Here is a 21,497-nt window from a genome sequence, read left to right as displayed (position 1 = left end):
CCCCTCACCCGCTTGCCCCCGATGCCTCCTATTCCCTGAACTTGATATTTCCACCCTCTCCCTCTCCCAGCTTGAGAGGATCTCCCTTGCCTGGTTCGCTCTTTTTGCCCTGAAGGTAGATCCCAGAGAGAATCTGCAGGCGATCAGGGAGCTGGTAACAGGTGAGAGCCCACCTCTGTCTATGTCAGCAGCTTCCTCTCCCCAGAGCCCCCAGCCTGGGTGTCCCCCGATTGCACCTCCCGAGGGCCCCCTTACTGTAGGGTTTGCAGATTTCTTTGTCATCTTCATTGATCTCGCACCGGGAGCCCGCAGGGCAGGCAAAGGGCCGGCACTGAATGGCTCCCGCCCCGCAGGTACACCTCTGGGAACAGCTGCTGGAGAACCAGGCGTTACCCTCCTGCAGACAGCGCGGAAAGAGGAGGAGTGAGGAGGGAAGGGCCAGCTCTCTTTCCTTGACGACTTCAGTCTAAGCCCACAGTCTGACGGCTCACTTGGCACAGGCCAGAGGCAGTTCCAGTGCCATCGCACCCTATGTCCCTGTACCGCTCCCTAGAGGCACTGTGCTAAGTGTCTCAGGAGGTACAGCTGAACCCATCTTCCAGATGAGGAAACTGAGGTCACAGAAGCCCTGTGACTCATGAGGGGCACCACCAAGATCTTCAAACCAAGGCCACTCTACCATGCCTCAGTCCTCACATCCAAACCATACACCTTCTACCCCAGTCCTGGCAGGAGGCCACCCAGCCCAGCCACCAGCCTTCACACCCAGCGCCAGCCGCAGCGGCACAGGCCCGGGGAAGGCGGCATCCTGAAGGTGTGTGGGTGGCCCCCCCCCCACCCCTACTTCCCATTCCCCACTCACGGGGAGGAATCTGCCCCGGGCATCCCGGCAGCCACACTGACTCCTGGGCACACACCGCCGCTCCTTGAGCACGTAGCCGGGCTCACAGACGCAGCCCTCCTGGCAGATGGAGGGACCGCTGGAGCCTTTGCACCGGCCTTCCGGGTTGTCGCAGGTGGGGGGGCAGTGGGGAAAGCAGTCGGTGTAGACGTAGTTGGGGGGGCAGTCCAGAGCTGGAAGGGTGGGGGAGAAACGCGGACTGAGCGTGGGCTCCATGGTGGGCCTGAGGACAGAATAGAGCAAGAATGGTCCTCCCATCTTGGCGTGTGAGCCTGTGGTCGGGCAGCACGTGCAGCGCGACCTTGGTGCAGGTGGTCAGCAAGCATGTGACTGGCCTGTGTACCGGCATGACAGGAGCCCAGGGCAGGGAGGGACTCACTCTGCTGGGGGAGCTAAATAAAGCCCTTTGAGCAGAAGTTCTTGCAAACAAATGGAAACGTTCACAGACAGCAAGAGTCCACAACATGGAGATGTCAGTTCTCCCTAAATTAATTTTATTACCATTATTAGGTCACGTGGGGCCACATTCAGGGTCTTAGTTCCCCAACTGGGGATCGAACCTGCGCACCCTGTAGTCCTAACCATTGGACTGCCCAGGAATTCCCTCCCTAAGATAATTTGTACATTTAATATGATAGCAATAAAATATACCAACAGGATTTTGTGTTTTTTGTTTAAATAGGGAAAGATGACACTAAAGTGGAGATGAGGATATAAACAAACCAAAAAAGCTGGGAAAACTCTAAACCAAAACAAACAAACAAAAAAAACTAAATGTCCCTGCCAGAAATCTAAACACTACTTAAACTCTCAATGATCACAACATTGTGTTGCTAGTAAATGAAGCTAAATGGAGCAGTGGAAGAGGAGAAAAAGCCCAAAGAGGAACTCAAATACACATGGGAATTTAATATAAAATGTGACATCTGAGTCAGTGGAAAAAGAGACTGGTCATTTAATAATACTGGAAAAAAATAAACATGAAGTTGATTGAGTTCTCACCCTACACACCAGGATACATCCCCACGGATCAAAATATTTAAATATACAAAAAAAGAAACCATACAAATGCTAGAGCAAAATGTAGGCAAATTTTTTTAACTTCAGTAGGGAAGGCATTTGTAACTGGGGCTCAAAATGCAGAAGCCATAAAACAAAGACTGTTATATCTGACCTCGTAAATACATATATATATATATTTCTGCATGGTAAAAAAATAAAAAGCCAAAGATGGAAAAAAAAAAAAGACATGGAAAAAAATTTTTTACTCATAGCACTAATGAAGGGCTGGCTACTCTCTGTAGCAGACAAAGGACATCTATAAAATATTTCAATAAAGGGCAACAAACCAGTGGAAAAATGGTGAATAGGTAGGAAGAAATCACAGGAAGGGAAATCCAAACGGCTCCTAAATGTATGAAAGAATGCACAACCTCACTCATAATAGGAAAAATACAAATTAAGACTCTTTTTATCTTTCACTTATCAGATTGGCAAAAATCCAAAAGCATGATAATCCTCTGTGTTGGCGAGGCTGCGGGGAAATGGGCAGTCTCGTGTGTTGCTGGTGGGAATGTAAATGCCTCAACCTCTATGGAAGGCCATTTGGCAAAATCTCTCAAAAGCATAAATCCACACAATCCTCAATCCAACAATTCCACTGCTAGGAATTTATCCTACAGATAAGAGACACACACATAGAAACCTGCATCTGCGTAAGGTTATGCATCGCAGCACTGCTTACAAGAGCCAAAGACTGGAAACAACTAGGAAGTCCATCAATAGACACTAGTTAAATAAACCATGACAAATGAATTATGACGTGTCTGCAAAAGAGAGGAAGGATGCTTTTTACATATCTGACCAGGAAGGGCAGCCAAGTGAAAAATAATGAGGTACAAACGACTGTGTCCTGTCTGTTGTTGGTAAGAAAATATGGGAAATAAATTTGCATTTGTTTGTATGTGCAGATAGAAAAGACTTTTGGAAAAATACTCAGATGCGGATAAGAGCAGGCTGGGCCTGGGCCCCAGAGTCAGGATGAAAAGAGACTTTTCACTGGGAATCTTCTAATACTTTAAAAAATTTTGAACCATAGGAATGCAGCACATACGAAAAACACATTACTGTTTAAAAATTTTTAAAGTCCTGAAATTAAATAGCAGGGCTGGTTGTATAACCTTGTGAAGATACTGAAAATCCATGAGTTGTATACTTTTTTTTTCCGAATCATGCAGCATGTAGGCTCTTAGTTCCCTGACCAGAGATCGAACCCACATTCCCTGCAGCGGAATCTTAACCCCTGAACCACTAGGGAAATCCCCAAATTGTATACCTTTAAAGGGTAGAAGAATATAGTACGTGAATAAGAATTTAAAAAAAATTTTTTTAAGGAAAGAGTTAGAGAAGAATGCCTTGGAATCTGCCAGGAGAGGAGAAGACAGAACTTTTGGGGTGCAAGGAAGGGTGTGTATGAAGGCAGGAAGGGGTGTGGGAAAGCGAGGCCCACGTGGGGAACAGGATGGTTTGTCACAGGTGATGCCGGTCACAAGGAACAGGGGGAGTTGGGAGTGGACAGCTCACAGGATCTCAAACATCGAGGAGAGGAGCGCGGACTTGCAGGCGCAATGGCTTGCGAGTGTAACATGATCACATATCCTTTGGAATGACAGTGCTAAGAAGCAGCCTGTGCCATCCTGCGATAGGGGGCACCGGCTAAGAGCTTACTGTAAATGGTCCACATTAGAGAAAATGAGACCAGAAATAGGTCTGCTGCTGCTGCTGCTAAGTCGCTTCAGTCGTGTCCGACTCTGTGCGACCCCACAGACGGCAGCCCACCAGGCTCCTCCATCCATGGGATTTTCCAGGCAAGAGTACTGGAGTAGGGTGCCATTGCCTTCTCCAGAAATAGGTCAGGAAACACCAAAAAGAAGAATGGAGGAGCTTTCAGGGCTCCACAGATGGGGGCCTTCCCTGGTGGTCCAGTGGCTAAGACTCCACTCTACCAGTGCAGGGGAGCTGGGGCCTGATCCCTGATTAGGGAGCTAGATCCCACATGTGTGTGTGTGCTTAGTCGCTCAGTCATGTCCAACTCTTTGAGACCCCATGGGCTGTAGCCCACCAGGCTCCTTTGTCCATGGGGATTCTCCAGGCAAGAATACTGGAGTGTGTTGTCATGCCCTCCTCCAGGGGATCTTCCCAAGCCAGGAATCGAACCCAGGTCTCCTGCACTGCAGGCGGATTCCTTACTGTCTGAGCCACCAGGGAAGCCCAGATCCCACGTGCTGCAGCTAAAGATCCAGCAGGCTGAAACTAAGACCTGGTGCAAACCAGATAAATAAAAATAAAAATAATTTTTTTTTAAAGAAGTACCAAACTCATATTTTTAAAAAGAGAGAGACACACACAGATGAAAAGAAGGTTTGGGAGCAGTCTAGGGGTGGCCAGAGGGGACACTCACGGCAGAAGCTGCTGTTTCTCCAGATGGGAGGCCTGATGCCCCGGGCTTGGCAGGCGGTCGCGAAGGCTTGCAGAGACTGGCAGAGGGTGCTGCTCAGGCCTCCAAACTCACAGAGGCTGTCGGTGCATCTGACCAAGAAGGGACTGAGGATCACCCGGCTGGCACACCTTGCCCAGCCTGGAGTCTGAAAGACTGCCTGGCATTGCTCCTTGGCTCTCTCCAGGTCAGCTGGCTGGCAGGTCATTTCTGGCTCCTCCGATTCTTCTTCGGCCTTGTCATCATCTCGGCAACTGGGAAGGGAAAGGGGGTCATCACAGGGACAGCCACGGCCTCATCTATGAAAACGACTTGGCGCTCCCAAACCGCCCTCTAGACCACCCCTGTCTTCACCTGGAAGCTGGCCTGGGCTCTGACCAGCTTTCCACGTGGCCCCCGTCACCTCCCACGTTTTGAAGCCAAGACGGGAAGACCCAGATGCCACCCCCTGTCAAGCGATACACATAGAGGACCACTCCAGTCTTTCCATCCTGGGTGGGCCATACGGTCTAGAATCCCAACTCGCATTCCTATGCCAACAAAGGGAGAGAGTCTTTGTGGACAATTACCTTGGGTCAATCTCCTTATCTTGCCAGCTGTCCACATACGTGATGTCATCTGGGGCTAGCTCGTCATTAGGCATCAGTAGTTCATCCTCTTCCTCACCGTTGAAGTTCCCGCACATGCCGCAGGTCTGGGTGGGCAGAGAGGAAAGAGGGATCTTCTGCACCGGGGATGGCAGAGGGCATTTGTGGTTGGCACCCCCTTTCCACTCCGAAGAGAAAGGCACCCCCCTCCCTGCAGCTTTTTCCCATTCTGGAGAGTGACTCTTCAGTCGGACACCCTGCTTCCTGCAGGCTGACGCCCCTACAAAGTGACCCAGATGTTTTCCTCACCTTTCCATAATAGGCTTTTGGGATTTCGATCTCAAGGAAACCACTGCCATCAAACTTGACTTCCACCCCAATGCTGATGGTGAGCACCATGTAGCCATCCCTGGAAATGACTTTGACCCCTCGGATCTGGGAGGTCGCGGGCAGGGGGACCCATGTGCCATTGATCTAGAGAGGAAGGCAGGACCCGTGAGCAGCAGGAAGGACCAGAGTCCCGTCCCCAGAGCCCACATCCTTCCCCCACCACCGCCCCGCTCACCAGCACGTGGTCCTTCTTCAGGGTGACCAGAGTATTAAAGACGTGTACGTAGACCTTGCGGAGGTAGAAAGTGTGGGCTTGGTCTTGCTGCTTCCCATTCTTGCCACTGATCTTGAAGAAAGGCAGGTCCATGGTGGAGTGGCACGTTTTCGCCAAGACGTAAGTGCAGGCGCCCCGGACGGCATGGTAACTGCCATCGAAGCTTATGTACTGGGACCTGTCCTGGATCTGGCACACTCCCATCCCTGGAGGACAGAAAGGTGGCTGAGGAGTGGTCCAGCCTCCAGCAAGAACAGGCCTTCTCCCCACCTTCAAGGAAAGGATGTGGAGGAGAGGGAGCCTCAGAAGGGAAGGGGACAAAGAAAAGAGTCAAGACCCGAGGAGGTGGAGCAGGTGCCTCTCAGCCTGGGAGAGACTTATAACATCCCCAGTTCACGATTGCCATGGGAGCCATGAGTGAACCCCGAGGAGCCCTCCTGGACGGAGGGGCAGTTTTGGTGGCTGAAGTTCCTCCTCCATGCTCAGTGGGCCTCCTACCTGCCCCCCGGCACCGCATCAGCCCATCGCGGGGCCAGCACATCTGGCCAGGCTTGCAGGCGGTTTGGAGGCAGGAGATGTTGTTGTGGATGGAGCAGGTGCAGAGCCGGGAACACGTGCTGTCCGTGTACCATCTCTCCCCAACCTGTGGGGCGCGGACATCAGTGGAGCCGATAGAAACTTGGAAGCTGGAGAGGGATGGAGGCCTCCCCCACCCGCCGCACCCCGGGGCCCCCAAGAGGTCGGCTTCGTTCGGCCTCCCACCTCCATCACCAGCCTTTCTCAAGCTCCAGGCTTCTGAATTTTGCTTCTCAGCCCCCAGCACTGCCCCTCCCCACCTCTTTGCAGGCTCTGAGCCCTCTGGCCCCCAACTCATGGAGGCCCCCTTGCAGTCTGGCTTCTCACCGGGTGGTAGGCGCCCCCGGGGCTGGTGCAGCCACATTCGCTGAGGGGCACACAGGTGGTCCCACTCAGGATGTGGCCTCTCTGACACTCGCAGCCCTCGGCACAGGGCAGTGAAGACGGGCAGTACGACGGGGTGCTCAGGCTGAGACAGGTGGCCGGGCAGGGGTCGGCGCAGGGGCTGTATCTGCTGCCTGACGGGCACTTCAGAGCTAAGAAGAGATTGGCGTGTAGGAAGGAAGAGTCATTTCCAGCTCTCTTGACCTTGGGGCCTGAAGAGCTCCTAAGGGCTTCCCTGGTGGTCCAGTGGTTAAGAATCCACCTGCTCATGCAGGAGACACGGGTTCTATCCCTGATGCGGGAAGACCCCATGTGCCGCGGAGCAATTAAGCCGGTGCGCCACAACTACTGAGCCTGTGCTCCAGAGCCTGGGAGCCGCAACTACTGAGCCCACCCACTACAACTACTGAAGCCCACGTGCCCTAGAGCCCGTGCTTTGCAACGAGAGAAGCCACCGCAAAGAGAAGCCCAAGCACCGAAACAAGAGAAGAACCTGCGCAGCCACGAAGACCCAGCACAGCCAAATTAAATAAATAAATTAAAATTTTTAAAAATGGATTAAAAAAAAAAGAATTCCTAAGAGAGAATTCCCTGGCAGTTCAGTGGTTAAGACTCCTCGCTTTCATGGCTGAGGGCACAGGTTCAACCCCTGGCGGGGGAACTAAGATCCTACAAACGACACAGGACAAAAAAATGTTTCAAGAGTGCTCCTGGAAGTGTCAGATGAACGGATTAACAAAAAGGGGTCCATCCATACAATGGAATATGATTCAGCCTTACAAAGAAGGAAACTCTGGTGCCCTCTGCAACATGGGTGAGCCTTGGGGACATTATACTAAGATAAGGTGAAGTCACTCGGCCATGTCTGACTCTTTGCGACCCCATGGACTGTAGTCTACCAGGTTCCTCCGTCCATGGGATTCTCCAGGCAAGAATACCGGAGTGGGTTGCCATTTCCTTCTTTAAGAGATCTTCCCACCGCAGGGATTGAACCCAGGTCTCCCGCATTGTAGGCAGACGCTCTACTGTCAGAGAGCCACCAGGGAAGTCATACGAAGATAAGCTAGCCACAAAAAGATGAATACGGTGTGATTTCACTTAGATGAGGTCTCTAGAGTCCTCGAATGCATGGAGATAGAGAGTAGATGATGCTTGCCAGGGGCTGGGGGGAGAGGGATGGGGACCTGTGTTTAATGGGGACAGGGTTTCAGTTCGGGAAGAAGAAAAAGTTCTGGAAACAATGGTGACAATGGATGCATGACAAGGTGAATGCGCTTCATGTTGCTGAACCGGACACTTAAAAATTTGTTACAATAGTAATTTTTGTGTTCTGTATATTTTGCTACAATTAAAAGAAAACAAAAAGAGTTCCTGGGAAAGAAGAAGAAAGGTCATCACATGGGTGACCTGGGGAAGATGAGAAGGAGACAGTAGCCAAATGAGGTCAGAACTTTTTGGTGCTGGTAAGTCGCTTCAGGTCTGACTCTTTGTGACACTATGGACTATAGCTCTGTCCATGGGGATTCTCCAGGCAAGAACACTGGGGTGGGTTGCCATGCCCTTCTCCAGGGGGTCTTCTGACCCAGGTCTCTTAGGTCCCTACCTGCATCTCTTACGTCTCCTGCATTGACAGGCAGGTTCTTTCCCACTAGTGCCATTGGTGAGGTGAAAGTCAGACGGGGGTTCCCAGCGGAGGGAGTCGAGGGGAAGGTGGGGGCTGGGCTCCAAGTGACTGGAGAGTGGGGGACAGAGGGCGTCCCACATAGGGGCTGGGGGCCGGGCTGCAAAGGGGAGAGCGGAGGAGAACTGAGGGAGAGGGAGAAAGGGCGGGGCTCAGGGGACTCCGCTAGGTCACTCACGGCAGAAGGTGCTGTTCCTCCACGTGAGGACCTGGCCGGCACGGGCGCACAGGGACGCATAGGCCTGCAGGGAGCGGCACAGGGTGAAGGCATCGCCCTTGGTCCCACACTGGCCGTACACACAGCTGGCAAAGCTGGCCTGCGGGGACACCACCCTGTGGCATGTGGAGAAGGGTCCTGGTGGATGAAACGAGGTAGGTGAGAGTGAGCCTCGGGAGGAAGCGGAACCACAAGGCTGCTCTGGGGCAAAGTCTACATACATCCACTTCCATCCAAACCCGTGATTATTAAGAACCTACTGCCTGAGATGCAAAAAAACCCCACAGATCCATCAGCGCCCCCAGGTGACCACTGCCTCTGCATCCCCTCTGCTGTCTCAACTTCCTGTCTCACCTCCCTCCCTCAATGATCAGCCCCCCTCCTCTGTCTCCTGTCCTAGGGGGTGGAGGGGGAAGCAAACAGGGGCCCCTGTGTGGCTTACCCTGAGGATTCACTAAGATATCACAATTCTTACTCCAGGGGTCAGTTGCATTCTTTTCCAGGCACCTGGGGGGCCTGGCATCTGCAGCAAAGCAGCTAACAGAGGAGGAGGGGAAGGGACAGGAATTTAGGATCAGAGGACACTTCCCAAAAGCCAAAGCAGACATGGAGAGGGGAGCGGGAAGGGGAACCAGGGTGGAAGAGGAGAACAGAGTGAGGGCCTTGAGTGGTAAGGTCAGCAAATGCAGCAGGAAGGAGAAAGGTTAGATCTCAGGGTGGACTTCCCCAGAGACAGGTCAGGAAGCCTGGGAGAAATCAGCAGGCAGGGGTGTGGGAGGTCAGAACAACCTTCCATCAACTCCAGGAGAGACTGGGGACACCGCCAGGCTGCCTGCCAAGCAGGCAGCTCCCCCGCCCGGTCCAGCTCCCCGCTCTCCCCATTCCCAGCTCACCCAGATTCAGATAACTCATTTAGCTTCCAGGAGGCCCCCAAGCGCACAGAGTTGACAGCAGGTCGCTTATCAGGCTGCAGATTGTCGTCCAGGCTGTTGTTGTTGTAGTTCCCTGGGGGACCGAGCAGTCAGAGAGGCCGCAGGCTCGGTCCCAGGACCGAGAAGCCACGTTCTCTCCAAAAGAAGCCTTTTCTCTTCCTTCATCTTTGGCTTCCCTTCACGCATACCCTCACACACAATGCCCTCAACTGAGTAACAGATCGCCAAGCACTTGTTCACGTGTGGATGAGCAAGATCCCTGAGAGGCTCGGGTTGCCCGTGGTCCCCGCTTCGCCTGCATGTGCCCAGGGAACTCACCACACATCCCACAGAGCCGGCCGGCATAGGAGGAGGGAGCGGTCACTTCCACCAGGTGGTACCCGTCATAGCGAACTTGAAGCCCGAAGTCCGTGTAGAGGAGAATAAAGGAGCCACTGGACCTCACGGTCATCCGGCCGCGCGCAAACCACAGGGGCAGAGCCACCTGGCGACCGTCCAGCTACAGAGGTAGGGAGGACGAGGTAGGGAAAGGCTCCGGGGACAGGATAACAACGGGGCAGAGACCAGGGAGCAGGCGGGGGGTGGGGGCGGGTGGGGGGATGGCAGGTGTGTCTCAGAAACTGAGGTTTCGGTGTCTGCCGGACAGGTATAACTGCAGGCAAGGGGGAAGGGAAGAGATGCCGCGTGGGCTGGGGGTGGGGCCAGGGAGGCAGGCGCAGGCACGCACCATGACCTTGCGGCCTTTGAGCATCCAGACTCTGATGCCGAAGGCCTGCACCTGGACGGCTTTGACGTAGGAGGCCTCCAAGTTTCCTCCGCGGAACTCGTTGGTGGCGCTCACAAAGAAGTAATTCTCCAGGGACTTCAACAAGCAAGGCCGGGTCAGGATGTAGGTGCAGGTGCCCATGAAATGGTGCAGGGCTCCATCGAATGTCAGGTAGTGGGGATCCCCCCAGACAGTGCAGGTGGCTGACCCTGGGCACCAGGAGATGGCATTCAGGGATGCACTCACCTTGATCTGCCATCTTGGCCAGTCCACGTGGTGATGGTACCCATGGCTCATCGGGGTGGTCGGTGAGGCGTGGAGAGGGCAAGGTCAGGGACTGCTCCAGCCTCACTGTCTGGGCTCTTAAAGGCGTTGTCTTGACTCCGGGCAATCACCCCCCAGCCCCTGGTTATACCCCAGCTGTCTGCTTTAGGACAGGACCATGCCTCCGCTCCAGGTCACTTGGGCAGCCCCCAGGCTCACCTTGAGGGTGGCAGCCATAGGTGCCATCCTGCTGACCGCACATCTCCTGGGCCTGGCACTGCCACGGCACACAGCGAGTTCTGTTTGTGCCCTCACAGATGCAGAGCTGTCTGCAGCCTGGCTTGAACCACCGCTCCCCTACCTGAAAGGAAAAGAAGTTGTCCCCTGGTCAGGACTTCCCTGATAGTCCAGTGGTTAAGAATCTGCCTTGCAATGCAGGAGAGAGACGCAGGTTGAATCCCAGTTTGGGGAACAGAGATCCCACATGTGGCAAAGCAACTAAGCCTGCGTGTAGCGACTACAAAGCCTGTACACACCGCAGCATGGGCACCGCAGCTAGAGTCGGTGTGCCGCCATGAATAGACAAACACGCGCTTTTTAAAAGAGAAAGTCATCTTAGCACTGCTATTCAGATCACTGCCTGCTCATTGGGAAGGTGTTCGTGTCATCCCAAAGCTCCAGGCTCAGCTCCATTCGCTCATTCATTCAGTCACTCCATTATTTGTCTGTCCACTGTTTCAACAGATAGTTATCATCTGCCTTGTGCCAGGCGTCAGGAATTCAGTAATGAACCAGATGGACGATGCCCCTGCCCTAACAGAACTCACAGTCCAGAGGGGACAGTCAACACGTAAACAAACAGATCCCGTGCCCCAGCCCGTTATGTACCCAGAGGTGACCATCAGGGCACCCAGGGTGTTTCCTGCCATTGGCACTTGCTGCAAGAGTTTAGGGGTGCTTCTCAGGGTCCCATCAGGAGGGCTTCAAGGAGGAGGCAGCATTTCAACAGGACCTCAAAGGAGGAGAAGGTGGCTAACTCAGGTGGTGCCTGGGAGGCCGAGCAGGGGGAAAGGGGCTGCAAAGAAGGTGAAATTGAAAGAGTAAAATGGGGATAAGGAGTGTTCTGGGGGCCAGCCTGGAACACAGCTCTGAGTAGGGGAGAGCCCCATGGACATCAGGTTGGGGAAGGCTTGGATGGATCTCATCCTCAGGCCTTGCAAAGAAGGAAGAGAGGTTTCACAGATCAGGGCCAGCTCCAAGCACTGCCTCTGAGAAGATGGTTCGGGTGAGGTCCAGGTAGCAACTGAGAAATGGACCCTCCATAGGCGAGAGAATGCGGGTGAGATGCAGACATGCCTGGGCTTTCAGAGGATGAGAAACAAGAGAAGTGACTCAGGGAAGTGATGGGCAGGGGAGACAGGAAGGGAGAGAACCGGGGGTCCCAGGTTCTGCTGGGGCCTGGGCTGACTCTGGTGAAAAGTATTGGAATTGAAGAAAGAAAAAGGGGAATTAGACCTAAGCGCTCCTCCTCCCCCTCCCCCCACCCCCAGTCTCCTGCCCACCAGCCGGTCAGGGACTTCAGAACCCGCACAAGTGCCTGCTGGCTGCAGCACTGAGAGCGGCCCAGCCCCGGCGGCCCACCTTGAAGTAGCCGGCCGTGAGGTCAAGGCAGCCACACTCGGACTGGGGGACGCACTGGAGCCCGCTGAGGACGAAGCCCTGGTTGCACTCGCAGCCCTCCACGCAGCGGTTCTGGCAGGCCATGCCCGAGAACATGGAATGGCAGGTGTCAGGGCACAGCTTGGCACACAGGGTGTATCTGCTGTTGGGTGGGCAGGCCAGCGCTGGTGGAGGGGGGGCACAGGTGAGGCAGGGTTGGGAGAAAAGGAAAGAGGTAGTTCCCAACCTGGAGCTCGGAAGGCCCATGGCCAGAGGCTTCAGCCCGATCTCCAGAAGAGAGGAACTGGGAGAAACCACCAAGGAGCTCAGCCTCCACCCCCTGGGCCTGGAGGGGACCTTGCAGGGAGGTGCCAAGAGGCAGGACCCCGGGAGCAGACCCACCAGGAGCCTCAGCAGCTCTGCTGTGTAGGCAGGCCCCAGGGGAGCAATCAGAACCCATGTGGCCCTACCGAGGCGCTCAAGCAGGACCCCAGAGAGCTGGGCCAGGACTGGGAGCTGTGGGGCGCCCTCCCACCCAGCAGTCTGCATTTTACGTGTATATTGCTCCACCTGGTGTGCATTCACACACATGTGCATTGCTCTCACACCCATACCCTCAGGTCATTGGGAAGGCTTTCTTTTTCTCTTTTTCTTTTTAAAAAATCTTTTCCCAAAGAACTTTAATTAAGACTTTAACAGAAATAAAAAAGGTCAGAGTGTACTCAGGGCCCAGATCAGACGTAACAAAACCAAGCTGAACCCAGGGTGGAAATGCTGTTGTTGAGTCGTTAAGTCGTGTCAGACTCTTTGTGACCCCATGGACAGTAGCCCACCAGGCTCGTCCGTCCATGGGAATCTCCAGGCAAGAACACTGGAGTGGGTTGCCATTCCCTTCTCCAGGGGATCTTCCAGACCCAGGGATCAAACCCAGGTCTCCTGCATTGCAGGCAGAATCTTTACCGTCTGAGCCACCAGGGAAGCCCTAGAGTGAAAATACTGCCTGGAAAATCCACAGCTGGGAGGAAACCCTGGGAAGCCTTCCTGAGTGTGCAGGTGACCCTGTGATTTTCTCAGGGGAGGTTTCCGACCCTGCGGATTTCCTGGTCCTTGTGTAGGGGTGAAGGGGTTCCACCAGGCGCCGCCCCCTCACCCCCCGGCCTGTGCCACCATTCTCAGAAGCCACCAGCCCTCTGACGTGTGAGCATGAAGAAAGGGGTCCGGCATCTTCGCACGACTCACGGCAGAACTGGGGTCCCCTCCAGGGCTTCACCGCGTAGCCGGCTTCCTGGCAGGTCTCAGTCAAGGCCGACATGTGGCCACACAGTATCTGCTGCAGCCCCTGGAAGTTGCACATGTCAAGCATGCAGTTGTCGAAGAAGGAAGAGACCTTGAGGTGAGGCAGGCAGGCCCTATGGAGAGAGGCCAGGTCAGAAGGGATGAGAGGACAGAACCTCGTTCCTCCCATTTTGATGGGCCCAGGCATGGCCCCTCCTGCTCCTCTCCACTACGTACTGAAAGGCTCCGTAAGCGACCACGAGCCGTCCGCAGTGCTCTGGACTCGACAATGTGTTCTTCAAGTCAGTATCACAAGATGGGAGAGATACCTGGTTCTCCTGGCACCTGGAAGAGACTCACCCCCACAAGCCCTAAGGACCGAGGCTCGCCTCCATCCCCTCCCGGCCCGGGCGGTCTTCCCGCTCTCGACGCCCCCTAGTGGACAACATCTGAACGCCAAGAGGTGGGAAAACGGGGCCCGCCAGCAGGAGGCGGGGCTGCTCAGAATCGCCTGGGCACCACAGATGGTGAGGGTGGGGTAAACGTGGTGGCAGTGAACTTCGCAGGCAACCAGATCCAGGAGAAAGACAGACGTGGGGGCATACAGAGAGCGCAGAACAGGAGTGATGCCAGTCAGGGTTCTTGGCTCCTCAAAGGGGCAAAGGAGCAGGAGGGCGGAGTGGGGGGCAGGGAGGTCCTCACGCCTGGTCCTCATCGTCCGAGATCTGCCAGCTGTGACCCAGCTCCTTCTCATCTCGTGCTGGTCTGCCATCCGGCTTCTGGTTGTCGTTGCTACTGTCGCCGTCGTAGTTGCCACAGAAACCGCAGAGTTTGCTGGAGTAGGTGCTGCGAGGGGCGGACAAGGAAGGGTGTTCGTGGAGAGTAAGGGTCTCCATCATCTGAGGGACCACAGAGGGGCGGGGGTCGGGGGAGGCCATGGGCAGAGGCGGGCTGTGCACCAAGAGGTGCAGACAGGGAACCGGGGCTCCACGCCAGGCACCAGGCGCACCATGACCTCCAGCTCTCGCCCTTAAGCTATCTTCACGTCTCCACTCCTCCCTTTCTTCTGCTCACACCCCATCTTCCAGTCATGGCAAACTTCTTGCTGATCCTAAGACATTCCACTTTTCCCCTTGGAATTACTGTTCACTATTTCTTTTTTTTACTTAAAAATTTTTTTTTCAAATTTTTTGCCTGTACCATGCAGCATGCAGGATCTTAGTCCCCCAACCAGGGATCGAACCTGTGCCCCACGCATTGGAAGCGCAAAGTCTTCCCTGGACCACCAGGGAAGCCTCCACTATTTCTGTCAAGTCTTTCTTTCCCTTGTTTGGCCATCTGGGGATCTACTCATCCTTGAAGACTGCAGTCAAGAGGCCACTGTTTTGAAGGCTCCCACAGCTCATCAGCAACTCCTTCTAGAACATTCCCAAAGCCTTGTGTATATATCCTGCTATTATCCCACGGCCCTGAAAGCATTTCCTCCCCCTCCACAACCAAAGGGAGGCCTGCCGGTGGAGCTAGGTGTTTCCTACTCATGACTGAGAATGAATGCCCGGGATGGCAGGGGAAGGGGGATGGGAGAGTCCCCGAGAGGGAGGGAGGGGCAGAGTGGGAGGAGTGGCAGCCGCCTCACTGGGTCGCCCCCTCACCTGGGCACACGCACATACAGCTGCTGGTCACCATCCCATCTCACCCGCAGACCAAACGCCGTCTGCAGCTGCACAAACCGCCCACTTGGAGTCAAGAAGACGCCTCCAGAAGGTATGGCCGGGAGGGTGACTCGCTGACCCCCAACCTGGAAGGTGGGGGTGGACAAGGGAGGAGAGAGAGGAGAGACAGATCCGGGGGTCAAGGAGGACCCCACAGCTGACTCCCACAACCCCACGGCATGCTCATGACCTCTTCCGCTCCACATGGAACGCTCTGGGGGAGCTGGGCGGATGAGGCTCCCCCCGCGGCAGCCCCAGGGGGCTGCGTGGAGGATGGCCTTACCAGCGTGTGTCTGCCCTTGAGCAGGGTGATGGTGGTCTCAGACAGAGTCACGGAGACCTTGCTCAGGCAGGACACGCCCTCCAGGCCTCGCTGCTCGTTCTTCACCGTTACCCTGAAAAACGGCTCTGGGCCAGGAGAATAGGGGTCAGGGGAGAACGTCACGGGGCTCGCTCATTCCAGAAGTATTTCTGAGTGCCCACAGAGGGGGGGCCCCACCTGACCCTGTGGGGATAAAGCCAGAGGGGAGGCAGGACCCCAGCAGGAGTGGGGGCGTCATCCAGGACAGCCTGGGGCTGCGTGCCCCGAGAAGCCTTCCCCACCCCAGCCGAAGGGGGTGTCTGCTGCCAGGTACGCCCTCAGGCCAAGCAGGCCCAGGAAGCAACTGATGCCGAGAGGAGTCTTCACCTGCCTGGTCCCCATGGTCTGGTCCTGAGAAAGTCCTGCTTTGCAGATGGACGTGCCATCCCTCACTCTACAGTCGGTTCTCTCCCATCTTGCCCCGCCATCAGCTCTGGCCCTTCCCCACCAGCCCATGCGCGCCCAGGCCCAGCTCTCCCGACCTCAGACTCCAGGGCCAGGCCGTGGGGACAGGGAGGGGAGGCAGCTCCAGGGTCCTACCTGTCGAGTTGCCACAGGGTTGCGCCAAGAGGTAGGTGCATTTGCCCATGAAGTTAAAGTACCTCCCGTCGAAGGTTAAGTAATGAGGGTCTCCATAGATGAAGCAGGTGGCAGTGCCTGCCGAGGGGATACGGGGGACGTGTGAAGCTGGGTTACCAGGCCAGGCACCATGGCCACCTCACCCACCTAGTGGTCCCAGCTCCCCTGGTCAAGGAAGGGATGGGGAACCCAGTGTCTCACCCATGGGGACAGGCGGGGAGAACATGAGGGGTCTCACCATAGGGGTGGCATCTGTACTGGCCATGCTTCAGTTGGCACACTGTGTTTGTCCCACACTTGTAGGGCTGGCACTCTATCTGACTGCCAGGCTGGCAGCGGCATCGTTCTGTGCAGTTGGGGCTGAACCACTCTGTCCCTGACTGAGAGCGAGGAGGCTGGGGTCACAAGGGTACCACTCCCGAGCAGACTGTTTCATCCCATGGTCTCATCCCCTCCTTCTGCAGACCTCACCTTGTTCAGACTCCTCTCCCCATCGCCTAGCAGAGATTTCTGCTCATCCCAGGCCCTTTGCACATGCTGTGTTGGAGCCTGTCCTCCTTCCCCCCATCTAAACCATTCCCATACAACCAGCAGAGTTCAGCTCAAGGGTTGCTATCTTCTCAGGAAGACCTTCCAGACCACCCTGACTAGCTGTGGGTACTTCTCCTTCCTAGGACTTAACACAACCAAAATTTATATTAATTTTTGTGATTATTTGATAAGCTCCCCCACAAGGGAGTGTGTCTATCTTTATTCGCTATCTCAACAGCCCCAACACATAGCACAGTGCCTGGCAAAGAGTTCTCATTTAATGAATACTTCCTTATGTCTCCCCCAGAATGTGAACCTGCCCTATTCATGGTGACCCCAACGCCAAGAGGGTTGAAGGTACCCAATTACGTTTATTAAATTTATAAGTGAACATAAATCCATATGTGTTTCCCAGGGCAGAGGGAAGAGATGCCTGGCGCTGGTGGTTCTGACATCAGCAGATGGTTCTATCCCAGCTACTGCTGAAGCTAATCCCAACACTGACACAGGGACACCCGGGAGACAGGTTAGGAGGGCTGGAGGAGGAAGTCACCCTCAAGGAGACAAGCAGGAACTCTGATGCCCCAGGGGAAGACCACCAGAGCTGAGAAGATGTACTATTCAATAATGAATAGCTGACTGCACTTTTATTTAATAGGTTGACTATATTCATCATAAATTGCTAACAATAATAATTAACATTTAAGTAACTGGTCTGTGTCGGGACCTAATTTCATCTTCACAGCAACCATATGAGGTAAAAAATCTTATTGTGCACGTTTTATAGATATGGAAACAGATTTGAAGAGGTCAAGAGAGAACCTTGCCCAGGGTCACTCAGCAAACAAGTGCCGGATCCAGGTTGCAGCTCAGATCAGCCTGACTCTCCGCGGCTCTATTTAATTAATATAATGGCCAATAGCCGACGTCTGGCCACTGAGCTCTTCAAATGTAGCCAGTGCAGACTGACATGGCTCTAAGTGTGAAATACACATTGGATTTTGAAGACTTCATTAGAAAAAAAAAAAGTACATAAACAATCTCAATAATAACTATTAATTACCTTTTGAAATAGGTAGATGACTGGAGTTAATTTAACCTGTTTCCTTGCACCTTTGTTTTTTTTCAAGATTTTTTTTGATGTGGACCATTTTTAAAGTCTTTACTGAATTTGTTACAATATTCCTTTTTTATGTTTTGCTTTGGGTTTTTTTTTGGCCCCAAGGCTTGTGGGATCTTAGCTTCCTAACCAGGGATTGAACCTGCATCCCCCTGCATTGGAAGGTGAGTCTTAACCACTGGATCACCAGGGAAGTCCCATACTTTTTTTTAAGTGGCTATCAGGACACATAAGTGCCATATGAGGCTTGCCTCTGTCCGTTCTGGACAGCACTAATCGGCAGGCAGCCTCCAGAAACTCTGGGGGCGCCCGGGGGCAATCAACAAGGAGAGACAAGACTAGCATCACCTCTCCTTTGACGGATCCTATCAGAATCTGCAAATTCCTTGTTTGTTTGTTTTGTTTTGGCTACATCTCTCAGCTTTCGAGATCTTAGTTCCCCAATGAGGGATTGAACCCAGGGCCCTGGCAGAGAAAGTGCCGAGTTCTAACCACTAATTCCCTGAAAGTTCCTTTGGAAGAAGGTTCTGGAATGCTTCATTCTGCCCTGAAAATGCCTGAATGTACTCAGTGTGCAGGGCTCTCTCTATACACAGGGACCCCTGACTTTCCTCAGGATGGAGATAAGGGCCCTGCAATACCTGGCTGGTTTAGGGTCTAGTGAGTCACGGCTGCCTGTATAGGATGGAGAAATACAAAAATTTCAAAGCTTCCAGGAGCACTGAGGACAGGGCCTCAGGACGGCAGGATCTTCCACACAACCTAGAGTCAGGCTGGGCCAAAGTGACTGCTTAGCAAATATTCATTGTGTGAAGAGAGTGACCATCAAAAACCACACGCCGTGAGACTTCCCTGGCGGTCCAGTGGTTAAGACTCTGCGCCTCCACTGCAAGGGTTGAGGGTTCAATCCCAGGCCAGGGAACTATGAATGAAAGACTCCAGCACCAGGTCATCACTGCTCAAGAGCTGACCCCTTGAGAATGTCCCGTGGGTCCAAATTTATGCCATCTGGGGAGCAGGTGGCGCCAAACCCCAGGGGTTCGGCTCACAGTCCCCCTCTGGGGAAATGGACAGCCCTAGGTCTCACCTTGTAGTAATTTTCATTGTAGAAGCAATTGCAGGAAGAGGCATTGATGCAGCGGGAGTCGTGGAACAGAAAGCCTGAGTTGCAGACACAGCCAGGCTTGCAAAGGAGACCACAGGTGGGCTTGGGGCTCTGGCAGGATGCTGGGCAGGCACAGCGTTCATAGTGGGCATTCGGAGGGCACATGGCTGAGGGGAAACCAGCCTCCATTAAACCCCCAGCTTTTCTCCTGTCTCCCCTCTACCTGGCAACCCCCCACCCTGCCACCATTCTTCTCAAGGAAGTAGGCCCATGTTACTAAGCCATTCAAAGGAAGGAAGTCCTGACACAAACCACAACCTGGATAAACCACAACCCTGACAACAACACATGCTGAGAAAAAAGAAGCCAGTCACAAAAGACCACCTATTACATGATTCCCAGTGTATGAATTGTCCAGAACAGGCAAATCCAGAGAGACAGAAAGCAGGTTTGTGGTGGTCAGGGGCTGAGGGGTTGGGGGGCAGGGAACGCCCACTGATGGATATGGGCTTTCTTTTTGAGGTGATGCAAAATGTCCTGAAATGGAAAAGGGAGGGTGGTTGCACAATTTTATGAACACACTAAAACCACCAAATCATACATTTTGAAAGGATGAACTTTGACGGCAGTGAATTATATCTCAGTAAAAGGAGAAGCACTAGTAAGTCTATAGGGGTTGGTTCACAACACCCACGCTACCATCCCCCACCCCGCCCCACCCATCCCCCACCCCACCCCCACCATCCTTCTCAAGGTTGTCCCCATCTTTCTTTCTAAAGTCACCATGATTGGCTTCTCTTCCCTCTGAGACTGCGCTTTTCTACAGCATGCGTTTCCCCAGCCCTCTCCTCACCACTGTCTCTGACTTCCAGCTCTTTGTCCGAGGCTTCACCACGTACCGGGAGCAGGTCTCGGAGTTGTAGTGGTGGCCGGGGTCACAGGGGTCATGGAGGTACTTGGCATCGTGAAGACTGTCGGCTGAGTGGGTACAGGAGCTGGGCTGGGCTGGGGTGTCATGGGGGGTGTGGGCCTTTCAGTGGGGACAGTGGGCTTTTCTGTGGGGATGGTGGTCTTTTTAGTGGGAATGGTGGTCTTTTTGGTGGGGACAGTGGTTTTTTCTGTGGGAATGGTGGTCTTTTCAGTGGGAACAGTGGTTTTTTCTGTGAAGATGGTTGTTTTTTCAGTGGGAATGGTGGTCGTTTTGGTGGGGACAGTGGCTTTTTCTGTGGGAATGGTGGTCTTTTCAGTGGGAACAGTGGCTTTTTCTGTGGAGATGGTTGTTTTTTCATTGGGAATGGTGGTCATTTTGGTGGGGACAGTGGCTTTTTCTGTGGGAATGGTGGTCTTTTCTGTGGGAACAGTGGCTTTTTCTGTGGAGATGGTTGTTTTTTCTGTGGGAATGGTCTTTTCTGTGGGAACAGTGGCTTTTTCTGTGGAGATGGTTGTTTTTTCAGTGGGAATGGTGGTCTTTTCTGTGGGGACAGTGACTTTTTCTGTGGAGATGGTTGTTTTTTCAGTGGGAATGGTGGTCTTTTCTGTGGGGACAGTGGCTTTTTCTGTGGGAATGGTTGTTTTTTCAGTGGGAATGGTGGTCTTTTCTGTGGGGACAGTGACTTTTTCTGTGGAGATGGTTGTTTTTTCAGTGGGAATGGTGGTCTTTTCTGTGGCGACAGTGACTTTTTCTGTGGAAATGGTTGTTTTTTCTGTGGGAATGGTAGTCTTTTCTGTGGGGACAGTGACTTTTTCTGTGGGGATGGTTGTTTTTTCTGTGGGAATGGTGGTCTTTTCTGTGGGGACCATGGGTTTTTCTGTGCGGATGGTTGTTTTTTCAGTGGGGATGGTGGTCCTTTCAGTGGAGACTATGGGTTTTTCTGTAGGGACAGGGGGCCATTCACTAGGGAAAAGGGGCCATTCAGGTAGGAAGGTGGGTTCTTCAGTGAGGATGGTGGGTTTTTCTGTGAGGATAGTGGTCTTTTTAGCGGGAATGGTGGTCTTTTCAGTGGGGACAGTGGGCTTTTCTGTGGGGATGGTGGTCTTTTTAGTGGGAATGGTGGTCTTTTCGGTGGGGACAGTGGGCTTTTCTGTGGGGATGGTGGGCCCTTCAGGAAGGAAGGTGGGTTCTTCAGGGAGGATGGTGGGCTTTTCTGTGGGAACTGTAGGTCTTTCTGTGGGAACAGTCAGCTTTTCTGCGGTAACCACAGGCTTTTCTGTGGGGACAATGGGTGTTTCACTGGGGACAGTTGGTTTTTCTGTGGCGGCCACAGGTTTTTCTGTGGGGACAGGAGATATTTCACTGGAGGTGGTGGATGTTTCTTCAGGGGTCACAGGGGTTTCAGAAGGGCCAGTAGGGGGACCTAGAGGTTTGGGAGGGAGCACTGTAGATGCTGGTCCTGCAAAGAAAAAAAATTCCTGGAGTTTAGTCAATATCACACCACCCCCATCTTGACCCCCATCTAATTGGAGTGGGTAACTTTGTTGCACCCCTTCTAATCCCTACCCCATCTCCACTCACTCAACACTCAACAAAAACTGCCCCTAACATATGTCTGCTCTTGCGCTGGGTTCGGGAAACGAAACAAATGGGATGTCAGCCTTCCCTTCAGGCTCACCATTCACTAGGTAAGGGCTCCAACCACAGAAATCCATGGCACCAAAGTCATTCAAGCAAGCATTCCAATGGGGCCGGGAAGGTACAGGTGGGCAGAACACAGAAGACAAAGCTTGGTGAGGCCTCAGACACAAAAATG

At 53.6% G+C, this 21,497-nt stretch overlaps 1 protein-coding gene across 1 annotated transcript in view; it reads right to left on the bottom strand.

Annotated features, from left to right (window-relative positions):
* The window catches only part of ZAN (zonadhesin), a 35,857-nt gene that overhangs the window by 5,668 nt on the left and 8,692 nt on the right, over nucleotides 1-21,497 (bottom strand). Inside the window, exons 13-36 of the mRNA XM_044936416.1 lie at nucleotides 19,650-21,140; nucleotides 18,733-18,917; nucleotides 16,233-16,374; nucleotides 15,956-16,072; nucleotides 15,338-15,462; nucleotides 14,995-15,140; nucleotides 14,045-14,188; nucleotides 13,580-13,687; nucleotides 13,307-13,476; nucleotides 12,050-12,252; nucleotides 10,628-10,769; nucleotides 10,106-10,353; nucleotides 9,697-9,877; nucleotides 9,340-9,451; nucleotides 8,889-8,983; nucleotides 8,408-8,584; nucleotides 6,492-6,700; nucleotides 6,087-6,231; nucleotides 5,550-5,794; nucleotides 5,294-5,458; nucleotides 4,967-5,091; nucleotides 4,362-4,651; nucleotides 863-1,074; nucleotides 256-397 (exon numbers count right to left, since the gene is read on the bottom strand). Coding sequence (XP_044792351.1) covers nucleotides 256-397; nucleotides 863-1,074; nucleotides 4,362-4,651; nucleotides 4,967-5,091; nucleotides 5,294-5,458; nucleotides 5,550-5,794; nucleotides 6,087-6,231; nucleotides 6,492-6,700; nucleotides 8,408-8,584; nucleotides 8,889-8,983; nucleotides 9,340-9,451; nucleotides 9,697-9,877; nucleotides 10,106-10,353; nucleotides 10,628-10,769; nucleotides 12,050-12,252; nucleotides 13,307-13,476; nucleotides 13,580-13,687; nucleotides 14,045-14,188; nucleotides 14,995-15,140; nucleotides 15,338-15,462; nucleotides 15,956-16,072; nucleotides 16,233-16,374; nucleotides 18,733-18,917; nucleotides 19,650-21,140 — 5,319 coding nt within the window. The remainder of the gene's footprint in view (nucleotides 1-255; nucleotides 398-862; nucleotides 1,075-4,361; nucleotides 4,652-4,966; nucleotides 5,092-5,293; nucleotides 5,459-5,549; nucleotides 5,795-6,086; nucleotides 6,232-6,491; nucleotides 6,701-8,407; nucleotides 8,585-8,888; nucleotides 8,984-9,339; nucleotides 9,452-9,696; nucleotides 9,878-10,105; nucleotides 10,354-10,627; nucleotides 10,770-12,049; nucleotides 12,253-13,306; nucleotides 13,477-13,579; nucleotides 13,688-14,044; nucleotides 14,189-14,994; nucleotides 15,141-15,337; nucleotides 15,463-15,955; nucleotides 16,073-16,232; nucleotides 16,375-18,732; nucleotides 18,918-19,649; nucleotides 21,141-21,497) is intronic.

The sequence above is a fragment of the Bubalus bubalis genome, chromosome 24 (assembly GCF_019923935.1).
Source record: "Bubalus bubalis isolate 160015118507 breed Murrah chromosome 24, NDDB_SH_1, whole genome shotgun sequence".
Lineage (NCBI taxonomy): Eukaryota > Metazoa > Chordata > Mammalia > Artiodactyla > Bovidae > Bubalus > Bubalus bubalis.
This window is presented reverse-complemented; position numbering and strand designations above follow the sequence as displayed.